The sequence below is a fragment of the Chiloscyllium plagiosum genome, unplaced genomic scaffold (genome assembly GCF_037043375.1).
Source record: "Chiloscyllium plagiosum isolate Xiang-an unplaced genomic scaffold, Cpla_swu_hap1 HiC_scaffold_6, whole genome shotgun sequence".
NCBI classification, from domain to species: domain Eukaryota; kingdom Metazoa; phylum Chordata; class Chondrichthyes; order Orectolobiformes; family Hemiscylliidae; genus Chiloscyllium; species Chiloscyllium plagiosum.
Window position 1 is genome coordinate 56,124,914 of NW_028270144.1, and position 12,104 is coordinate 56,137,017.

The following is a 12,104-nucleotide window of genomic DNA, read 5'->3' on the forward strand; positions in this document are numbered from 1 at the left end:
TATTTTAAGGGGGTCTGGTGAGGATCAAAATCTCTAGTGCCAGGTTGGGTTTAGGATTATTGAGCTCGAATGGTAAGTGTTAATGTCTTGTGTTTCACATGTTGAATTTGGTTAGTTTAAACAGAGTGTACCTTGTGAAGTAATGGCCCTTTCGGTCACTAAGAGTTTTCTGAGGGTGAAAGAAGTCACTCCTGGAGTTTTACAGAAAGTGAGCAAGGCACAATTTTTGAAAGTGGCAGACCAGCTAGAGCTGGGGCTGCCTTTGTCCTTGCGAAAAGGGGAGGTAATTGCAGCAATAGCTCAACATTTACAATTGCTGTAAATGCCATTAGAATTTTTGGAAACGACTAAAATTTAGTTGCAAATGAAGCCACTTGAATTACAGGCAAAAGAAAGAGAAAAATTAAATGAAACAGTTTGCATTATGACTAAAAGTAGAGGCTAAAGGAAAGAATAGCCGTAGCATTAGAAAAAGAGAGGAAGACCACTGCAGAAGAAAGGAAGAAACGAAAAGCAGAAAGACAGAGAGTCTGATCTTCATAAGTTGGCAATTAAAGAAGAAAGTTGACTTAAAAGAGCAGGGGTGATTAGATTAAATTACTTTTTTGATTAGATTAGATTACTTACAGTGTGGAAACAGGCCCTTCGGCCCAACAAGTCCACAACGACCCGCTGAAGCGTAACCCACCCAGACCCATTCTCCTACATTTACCCCTTCACCTAACACTACGGGCAATTTAGCATGGCCAATTCACCTAACCTACACATTTTTGGATTGTGGAAGGAAACCGGAGCACCCGGAGGAAACCCACACAGACAGGGGGAGAATGTGCAAACTCCACACAGTCAATGCCTGAGGCAGCCTTTGCTACACACATCTAAGTCATTGAACATAGATCATAGAATACTACAGCACACAATGTTGTGTCAAACATGATGCCAAATTAAACTAATCCCTCCTGCCTGCCATATCCTTCCACTCCTTCCTTGCATGTTTATGTGCTTATCTAAAAGTTCCTAAGTTGCCCCTATTGTATCTGTCTCTAGCACCACCCTGGCAGCGCATTTCAGACTCCTACCACTCACTGTGTAAATAACTTGCCCCTTATATCTTCATAGAATTTTCCTCCTCTCACCTTAAGTACATGACCCTGGGTATTAGACATTTGAACTCTGGGGAAAAGGATTCTGACCATCAACCTTATCTATGCATCTCATAATTTTATAGACTTCTATCAAGTCTCCACTCAGCCTCCACTGCTCCAGAGAAAACATGCTGCATTTTTCTAGCCCCTCCTTATAGTCTACTATGAGGGACCTTGTTGAAAGCCTTACTAAAATCCATGTAAATAACATGTGTATGACTCTATGACTAAAAAAGGTTAAGAAGAATGTCAAGGCATTCTATACATACATTAAAAAACAAGAGGACAACAAGGGAGAAGGTCAGACTATTCAAGGATAAAGGAAGGAACTTGTGCTTGGGGTCAGAAGACGTGGGTGAGATCCTAAATGAGTACTTTAAGTCAGTATTCACCCAGGAGAAAGATATGGAAGATAGTGAGATTAGTATGGAGCATGCTGATATGCCAGAGCATTTTGAAATCAAGAAATAAGTACCCTCATCCATCTCCCTCGTTACCTCCCCAAAATATTCAATCAAGTAGTAAGACATGACCTGCCCGCATAAAACCATGCTGACTGCCCCTAATTAGGCCATGCTTTTCCAAATGCACATAAATCCTATCCCTAAGAATACTCTCCAGTGGCTTCCCAACAACCAATGTGACACTTGCCGGTCTGTGGTTTCCTGGATTATCCCTATTTCCCTTCTTGAACAGAGGAACAACATTAGAGACTTGCTAGTCGTCCAGGCCCTCTTCCAGTGGCTAGTGAGGATACAAAGATCTTGGTCAAGGGCCCAACAATCTCTTCTCTTGCCTCTCTCAATAACCTGGGGCCATTGGGCCCTGAGGACTGATTTCAATGCTATTTAAGAATCGCAACACCACTTTTTTCTTGATCTCAAAATGCTCTAGCATATCAGCATGCTCCATACTAATCTTACTATCCTCCATATCTTTCTCCTGGGTGAATACTGACACAAGGTACTCATTTAGGATCTCACCCACTTCTTCTGACCCCAAGCACAGTTCTCTCCTTTATCCTTGAGTGGTCTGACCTTCTCCCTTGTTATCCTCTTGTTTTTTAATGTATGTATAGAATGCCTTAAGATTCTTTTCAACCTTTCTTAGTCACAGAGTCATATAGCACAGGAACAGTCCATGCTGTCTATAATCCCAAACTAAACTAGTCCCACTTGCCTGCTCCTGGCCCATGTCCCTCCAAATCTTTCCTATTCATGTACCCATCCAAATGTCTTTTAAATTGCAATTGTACATGCATCCACCATTTCCTCAGAAAGCTCATTCCACATGCGAACAGCCCTTTCTATAAAATAATTTGCGACTTGTGATTTTTAAATTCTTTTCCTCTCACTTTAAAAATGTCTTGAAATTTCCCATCCTAGGGAAAAGACAATTACCATTAGCTATCTAGACCTCTCATTATTTTATAAATTTCTATCAGATCACCTCTCAGTCTCTTACGCTCCAGTGAAAAAGTCCCAGCCTATCCAGCCTTTCTTTATAACTCAAACCTTCCATATTCGGCAACATCCTTGTAAATCTCTACTGAACCTCTGCAGCTTGATAATATCCATGCTGCAACTGCGCAACCAGAACTGGACAAGGTATTCCAGTAGAGACCTCACCAATGTACAACCTCAACATGACTTCCCAACTCCTGTACTCAAAGAACTGAGCAATGAAGACAAGCATGCCAAATGCCTTTTAAACTACCCTGTCTCTATGTGACGCAAACTTCAAAGATTAATCTACCTGCACCCCAGGTCCCTCTGTTGTAAAACACTACCCAAGCCCCTACCATTAATTGCTCTCCTAATTCTGCTTCAGTTCGTTCCTGCTTTCTTTATATTCTTCACTGGCCCAGTACAATTTTACCTTCAGAAACTTTATGTATGTTGCTTTTTCCCTTTTGACTAAATTCACAACCTCCCACATTGTTGAGTGTTATCGGAATCAAAATGTTTACTCTGTTTCTCTCCACGTATGTTACAGACTTGGTGAGTCTTTGCTGTAGATTTGCAACACCTGGAGTTCTTTGTTTTCATTGAATGCCTAAAGTGCGGAAGGAAGCCATTCAGCCCATCATGCACCAAAGAGCATGCCATCCAGACCTCCCTCCACCCTATCCATGCAACCCTGAATTTACCATAGCTAATCCACTAGTCTACACATCCCTGGATACTATGGGGCAATTTCGGATAGCTAGTCCACCTAACCTTCATACCTTTGGGCTGAAGGAGAAAACCAGACCACCAGCAGATACCCATGCAGACACAGGGAGAGTACAAAGTCCACACATAGATGTCATGTTGCTGTTGTACTGGACATTGGTGAGGCTACTTTTGGAATACGATGTGCAGTTCTGGTCATCCTTCTATAGGAAGGGTATTGTCAAACTTGGAGGTTGCAGAAAAGATGTTCAAGGATGTTGCTGGGAATGCAGGATTTGAACTATAGGGAGAGGCTGAATAGGTGATGATGTTTACCTCTGGAGCAGTGGAGACTGAAGGCTGACCTTCTAGCGGTTTATAAAATCATGAGCATGGATTGGTTGAATAGCCAATGTCTTTTCGTAGGTTGGGGTGTCCAAAACTACATAAGTTTAAGGTGAGGGGGAATGATTTCAAAAAGGACCCGAAGGGTGACATTTTCACACAGAGAGGGTGGTGTGTGTTTGGAATGAGCCACCAGAGGAAATGGTGGAGGCAAGTACAATTGCAACATTTAAAAGGCACTTGGATGGGCATATGAATAGGACAGGTTTAAACTGATGTGGTCCAAATGCTGGCAAATGGGACAAGGTCAGATTGGGATGTCTGATCAGCGCAGATGTGTTGGACTGAAGGATCTGTTTCCATGTTGTTTAACTCTGACTCTAAGCTTGGAATCAAACATTGGTCCCTGGCACTGTAAGGCAACAATGCTAATCACTGTACTGCCAATTATTTACTCAATGAGGTTTATTTGGTACGTAAAAGAAGGATTCAAATAAAAAGAATAGGGAAAGTCATTGGGCCCTTACATTCTATTTTTTCGAATTTGATTCAGTATATAGTGCATCTTAATTTTACTGGAAAATTTTATATTTTTTAGGCAGATGCCCTGTGTGCCTTGGATCTTTTGAGCTGTGCTGGATTGGTAAATCATTTTGGTCGGTCCTTGTCTGTGGAGAAGACTGACATTAGCCCTGTTCTGATGCAGAAAGGAAATACTAAGCTGGCGCTGTATGGGTTAGGTGAGATTCTTGAGTTGAGTCTAAACACAACACTCATGTCTGCTTTAAGGGCATGCATTTTTATGGTTTTTTTGTGTTTTCTGCAGTACCAAAATTCTTCACATTGAGTTAATTTTAAAGTGTTGAACCTTGCTACATAAACAAATACAGGTGACAATTTCTCTTAAATATTAAATTAAACATTAAAATCTTTGTGGTGATTTTTTTTGAGATGAGCAGTGGTTCATACCAGCAGATGAACTTGCTCATTAGAACACCTGTAATTAGGTGGCTCAGCAGTTTGTTCCTGCTTCTGAGCAACCTTGCCAGATGTAACCAGCACAACCGTACTAGCACAGACTATCCGTCTGACAAGGGCAAGTGGCTAATTCGACTCTGTTATGTCCTCACTTAGGTTCAGACTAGTGACACTGCTGGGATGTTCTGAACAGTGAGCAGGATCCCTCTTAAGGCTACATGTGGAGGCTGAGGAGTGACCTTAGAGGTTTATAAAATCACGAGGGGCATGGATAGGGCAAATAGACAAGACCTTTTTCTTGCGATTGGGGAGTGTAGAACTGGAGTGTATAGGTTTAGGGTGAGAGGGGAAAAATTTAAAAGGCACCTAAGCAGCAACTTCTTTATATAGAGGTTGGTGCATGTATGCAATGAGCTACCAGAGGAAGTAATGGAGGCTGGTACAATTACAGCATTCAAAAACATCTGGATGTATATATGAATAGGAAAGGTTTTGAGGGATATGGGCAAATGGGACTAGATTAGGTTAAGATATGTGTTTGGCATGGACAAATTGGACAGAAGGGTCTGTTTCAGTGCTATACATCTCTATTACTCTATGACTATATCAGCTGTTACCTGAATCTGTAATTTTAAAATTTAGCAGATGCTGAGATTTAGAGAAATTATGATTGGGGAGGGGGATAATCAACAAACTATTTTCAAAATGTTTAGTACAATTGTTTGAGTTCAGTACAAGTAATGCTAATCAGACAGTGTAGTTGTAGGAATTTAAGAATTGTGATTTAAAAAGTAATGTGCCTTATTTAACTTGAAATCAATTTGGAATTTTGTTAAAATAGTGTGTGTGCTGTATGATTTCATAGGAGCCATCCCAGATGAGCGCCTTTACAGAATGTTTGTAAACAAGCAAGTTACTATGCTTAGGCCAAAGGAAGATGAAGATAGCTGGTTTAATATATTTGTCATTCATCAAAACAGGTAAGAAAAAACAAATAAATGAATGATTTGGTGGAAAATAAAATTATCAATCAATTTTAATTGGAAGATTGGAGGGAGGAGAAGATTGAATATCATTGCTTGGATTGATGTCTGCAGTAATTTAAAAATTCTGCTGTGATATTTCAGAACTTTTCTTGGTGCATTTGTTTATAATTGTGTACTTTGAGAAATCATTAGGTGACATCGGGGAGTTAAAAAACATATAATGCCAAATGTTATGAAAGAGAAAGCAGTAAAAGCTTTTATTACTCTGATGTGATGGTATTTGGAATGTGAATATCACTGAACCACTAGAAATGCTGGAAAAAAACTCCCTTCAAGATAAAATTCTTAATGAAACCTGCCATTAGTAAATTTTGCCATGATCTCCTTAAGAAATTGAGCTGTTGAAGAAACTAATTTAAAAATGCAAAAATATTTACTTTTGTGTCGGTAGTGCTTTTAAAGAAGTGAATCAGAAATTTTACACTGGTATTGGGAATGTTTGCATTTAAAAATACCTTTTGTAGATGAATATGATATATTTGAATGTTTATTCAATTTGTTATTTCCTTAACAGGAGCAAACATGGAGCCACCAATTACATTCCTGAGCAATTTTTGGATGATTTTCTGGACCTTGTTATTTGGGGACATGAACATGAGTGTAAAATAGCTCCAACAAGAAATGAACAGCAGCTGTTCTATGTCTCACAGCCTGGAAGTACAGTTGTTACTTCTCTTTCTCCAGGAGAAGCTGTAAAGAAGTAAATGCCTTTTTACAGTCGACTTTGCTAATCTTATTGTGACATAATTGCAGAGATAGTTGAGAGGCATTTCTCACTGTTAGCAATATATTTTTAAAAGTTTGATATTGATGAGCTGCCCTTGTAATCTATTATTGCAAAAGGTTGAGTTGTAGGCATCTGAGGGATGTTCTCATAATGATTTTAAGAAGAAATTTCAGGATAGGCCCCCAGCAATGATGAAAGAATTATGATATTTGTCTGAATGAAGCTGGTATGATGTGGCTTGCAATCTTTGAGCTGATAATGCTCCGAAAACTTAACTAAATTTCTTCCCACTAAATTTATACTTTGACTTGAGATTCGACTGTACTAAATTAGAAATTTCTTGACACTTAATATTTTGTTTGCTTTAATACACATAAAGATATACTGGACCACTTGCTATACAAAATGATTCTTTCAACTTTCATTTTAAGAAACTGAGAACTATGATATACACATGCTGCTATTTATTTAGTGAATAGATTTTTTAAAAATCCACAGTAATAAAGTCACAGTATAGCAATCTGTTTATGTGATACATGAACTAAGTATCATTGAGGAAAAAAAAGATTACCTTTAGTTTCCCTTCCTTGTCAAGTTTGATTTCTCCCACTGATATTTCTGGGTCTGCCATTTGGTTGCAATAACTAAATTGCAGTCTAAAACATATTGAATTATAAGCATATTTCACTTTTTAAGTATCTGTTATCCAGAATTCAAAAAAATGCTGAAGTTGTACTACTAGTGCAGAGATTCATGCACTAAGTATATAAAAAATTTGGATGTAGTGGTCAGCTTACCAATCCCGTCAGATTTATATGCTGAGTTAATGGTATGCTGTCTAGCAGCATGGATTTTAAACATTCACTTCAATATCTGTTGAATTGCTTTAAAGCCACAATTGAGTCACAATTAGGTGAGATCAACATGGATGACATTAATCAGTTTGTTAGTAGTGATATTTATAAAGTTTTATTTCTCTTGATTTACAGACACATTGGGCTGTTGCGAATTAAAGGAAAGAAAATGAACATGCGGAAGATTCCTTTGAAAACAGTTCGCCAGTTCTTTATTGAAGATGTCGTCCTTGCAGATTATCCTGATATATTTAACCCAGATCATCCCAAAGTCACACAGAAAATAGAGTCTTTCTGTGTAGAGAAGGTAAATCAATAGAATACAGCAAGTCATTTCCCAACCTAAGCCACACTGCAGAAGATGGTGCTGAGCTTATTCTCAGAACTTTTCTCCTAAGATTGCATTTTGTTGGGGGAGCCCTTTAGAATGCTTGCGAAAATCCTAATTTTAGCAGAAGCCTTTGGTTTGACTTATTTTGGCAATGTATGATGCCTGCCATTGGTGATCAGGAACTAGAACAAAGCATGATTGAAATATTTCAAGGAGCTGTGTTAACATACCTAGTCATTTTCTAATTTAGAAAATTGGAGCTGAAAAATTTGGAATTGATCTTTGATTTTTTTTACCGTACTTCCGTAGAGTGATTCAGTTCTTAATGTTTTTGACTTGGTTCTGCCAAAAATCATTCTTGTTTAGTCAAGGATACTGGTACTAATGATTCTTATTTTTTTCTCTCAATTTGCAATAATAATGTAATAATGTAATCACTTGTCTAAGTATCTTTGGAACCCTAAGCATTTAAGCATAATTAAACTGTATTCTTTACTTTCATTGATGAAATCACTTATTTTAATTGATTTGCAACAATTGCACTTCATTAAGTTGGTTGATCAAACTCTCTATAAACTGATTTTGTGAGTGAAATTATGACAAGCATCCAACTAGTCATATTAATCATAAAAAGAAAGAAATAAGAGTATGAGCAAAGAATCTTTTGGGGATATAGCAAACTTCCGGCAATGTCATTTCAGCAATGTAAGTTCACCTGGTGGACTGGCAGTTTTTTCTACTGAAGGAGCCCTGGCAATGATGCACAAGATTTTGATATATTCTTATGTGCTAAGATGGGCCTGACACTTGAATTGAAAAGTTTGGCGCTGGAAAAGCACAGCAGGCCAGGCAGCATCCAAGGAGCAGGAGAGTCAACATTTTGGGCATAAGCCCTTCAGCAATCCTGATGAAGGGCTTATGCCAGAAATGTTGACTTTCCTGCTCTTCGAATGCTGCGTGACCTGCTGTAATTTTCCAGAGCCAGACTTCGACTCTTGTCTTCAAGATCTGCAGTCCTCACTTTCTCCTGACATTTGAATTTGTTTGTTATTTTGTTCCCTCAAAGCAACGACAGGCTATAAATATTTTCATAAATGACACCAAACATACTATGATAACAGTAATGTATGAAAATAGATTTTGGAACCACCTCTAAGGCCATAACTAATGAACTGTTGGAAGTAGTAGGACAGGGGTGAGTGCTAAAACAGCACATTAACCAGTTTGTATTCCTAACTTGATCTGTATCAATACTTGAGAATGACAACAAATTCCCCACATAGAACAAACTTATTCATGTTGGACTCATAAGCAAGAATCTATCTCCTCCCTTCCAGAGAATGAATTTTTTCACAATTGAAGGCACAGTTCTGAATCTATCCATGCACTTCTCGAAATGCTGTGTTGCTGTAACATGACAACACTGTAGAAACTACAGTGAATTCACTAAAACTTATTTATACTTACTTATATCAGAATGTTTGCACTATGAGTCATATAAATATGGTCAGAAATTGTGCACTTCTATTGCCACAGTTAATTTAAATTTTATTATGGATTGTTTGAGAATGTTATAGCATACCTAAGTAGAATACATGGTAAATATCTACAGAGTGAATATTGAGACTGTTGCAATAGAGACTCTGAACTATTGGACAATTGTTATTTTGAACTAATTGAATAATAACACACATTGTCATCTGTATTTATCTTGTAGGTGGAAGGAATGTTGGATGTTGCTGAAAGAGAGCGAATAGGAAATCCTCGTCAACCAGAAAAGCCTCTAATAAGATTGAGAGTCAGTGTTGTTTTTTTAATGGATTAGCCTTTTTTATAAGTTGCAGGTAAAGTGGGTAAGCAGAAAAATGAAAGTAAAGTTAATTTTGAAGAACTAAGATGGTAAGGGTTATTTCTATCATGGGTAAAGTATCAGGAATAAATATTCTTTTGAGTTGTGTAACATGTATATTCACAATTCTGTCTAAAACGCGTTCAAATGCTCAAGGCTCCTAAATAGAATAAGGGCCTGGAAGTAGTAGTGAATGGATCAGTTGAAAGTGTATAATCAATATGGTGAAGATTATTGTTTAAAAGAATAGTAAAGCAAATCCATTATATTATAAAGTTGATTGACAATTCAATATTGTCATTGTTGTATTACTGCTCATGCCAATTTTTGCCTTGGTTTCTTTTTTTAACTTGGTCAAACCACATTTTGAGTTCTGTTTTGACCTTCTCAATGTTGGGAATATAGATGTCTTGTTAAAGGCTCAGTTGTGGGTTCACTAATTTTAGGTACTCTAATACTCGGACAAGAAATCCAGGCCTTTAACTTAGTGATGCTGTGTAGTGGTACAGGAATCACAGAATCATTACAGCACAGAGGAGACCATTTAACCTGTTCAAAATATGCTGGATTTCTTCCCTGAAAGAGAAATTTAGCTAACTCCTCTTCACAACTGTTTCTACAGAGCCCATTGGAATTTTTTTTTTCAGTTACTTACCGAGTCCCTTTTGAAAACGACAACTGAATCTGCCAGGAGCACCCTCGAGCAGTGTATTCCAGATGTTAACCAAATATTATATAAAAACAATTTTCTTTATTTGACCTTTGTTGTTCTTGCTGACGGCTTTAGATCTGTGTCCTCTGGTTCTTGATTCCACTACCAACAGTTTTGCCCTATCCGCTTTGACTTTGTCTAGATCCGTTATGATTTTGAACACCTAATCAAATCATCTTTTAATCTCGTTAAGTTTAACAATTCCTGCTCCTTCATGTAATTGAAGTCTTTGATCCATGGAAATTTGCTTTTTTGCATGATTTCCAAAGCTCTTGAACAGTATTCTCCTTAAATTGCTGTATCCAGTAGTCCAGTTGAGGCCAAACCAGTGTTACATCAGCACTTTGCTGCTTTTGTATGCTGTTTCACATATAAAACCCAGGATCCCATATGCTTTTTTAGCAACCTTCTTCATTTGCATTTCCATCTTTAACAATTTGTACATGTAAACTCAGCATCATTGGTGCCGCCTCGTGCTCTCGCGGGGAGGTTGAGCAATTCATCAACTTAGCCAACACATTCCACCTGACCTTAAATTTACCTGGATCATCTCTGACACCGCCCTCCCCTTTCTGGACCTCTCCATCTCAATTATTGACGACCGATTTGATACCGACATTTTTTACAAACCCACCAACTCCCACAGCTACCTGGATTACACCTCTTCCCACCCTACCTCCTGCGAAAATGTATTCCCAATTCCTCCGCCTCCGCTGTATCTACTCCCCAATGGACCAGTTCCACCACAGAACACACCAGATGGCCTCCTTCTTTAGAGACAGCAATTTCCCTTCCCACGTGGTTAAAGATGCCCTTCAACACAACTCGTCGACATCCCGCACCTCCGCCCTCAGACCCCACCCCTCCAACCATAACAAGGACAGAACGTCCCTGGTGCTCACCTTGCACCCTACCAACCTTTGCATAAACCAAATCATCCACTGACATTTCCGCCACCTCGAAACGGACCCCACCGCCAGGGATATATTTCCCTCCCCACCTCTTTCCACCTTCCGCAAAGACCGTTCCCTCCATGACTACCTGGTCAGGTCCATGCCCCCTTCAATCCACCCTCCCATCCTGGCATCTTCCCCTTCCCCTGCCACCGCAGGAATTGCAAAACCTGCACCCACACTTCCTCCCTCACCTCCATCCAAGGCCCTAAAGGAGCCTTCCACATCCATCAAAGTTTTACCTGCCCATCCACCAATATCATTTATTGTATCCGTTGCTCCCGATGCGGTCTCCTCTACATTGGGGAGACTGGATGCCTCCTAGCAGAGCGCTTTAGGGAACATCTCTGCGACACCCGCACCAATCAACTACACAGCCCTGTGGCCCAACATTTCAACTCTCCCTCTCACTCTGCCGAGGACATGGAGGTCCTGGGCCTCCTTTACCACCACTTCCCCACCACCAGACTCCTGGAGGAAGAACACCTCATCTTCCGCCTCGGAACACTTCAACCCCAGGGCATCAATGTGGACTTCAACAGTTTCCTCATTTCCCCTTTCCCCACCTCACCCCAGTTCCAAACTTCCAGCTCAGCACTGTCCCCATGACTTGTCCTACCTGCCTATCTTCTTTTCCACCTATCCACTCCACCCTCCCCTCCCCCCCCCCGCACCTATCACCTTCATCCCCTCCCCCACTCACCTTTTGTACTCTGTGCTACTTTCTCCCCACCCCCACCCTCCTCTCAATTATCTCTCCATCCTTCAGGCTCTCTGCCTGTATTCCTGATGAAGGGCTTTTGCCCGAAACGTCGATTTTACTGCTCCTCGGATGCTGTGCTCTTCCAGCACCACTAATCCAGAAACTAGTTTCCAGCATCTGCAGTCATTGTTTTTATCCCTAACGAAGGACTAATGCCCGAAATGTTGACTTTCCTGCTCTTCGGATACTGCCTGACCTACTGTACTTTTCCAGCGCCACACTTCGACTCTGATCTCTAACATCTGAAG

At 39.7% G+C, this 12,104-nt stretch overlaps 1 protein-coding gene across 3 annotated transcripts in view; it reads left to right on the forward strand.

Moving 5' to 3' along the window:
• The window catches only part of mre11a (MRE11 homolog A, double strand break repair nuclease), a 115,923-nt gene that overhangs the window by 31,624 nt on the left and 72,195 nt on the right, over positions 1-12,104 (forward strand). For all 3 annotated transcript variants that reach the window (XM_087988021.1, XM_043691497.2, XM_087988020.1), the window contains 5 exons: positions 4,242-4,383; positions 5,487-5,601; positions 6,182-6,367; positions 7,384-7,555; positions 9,297-9,377. In XM_087988021.1, coding sequence (XP_087844147.1) covers positions 4,242-4,383; positions 5,487-5,601; positions 6,182-6,367; positions 7,384-7,555; positions 9,297-9,377 — 696 coding nt within the window. The remainder of the gene's footprint in view (positions 1-4,241; positions 4,384-5,486; positions 5,602-6,181; positions 6,368-7,383; positions 7,556-9,296; positions 9,378-12,104) is intronic.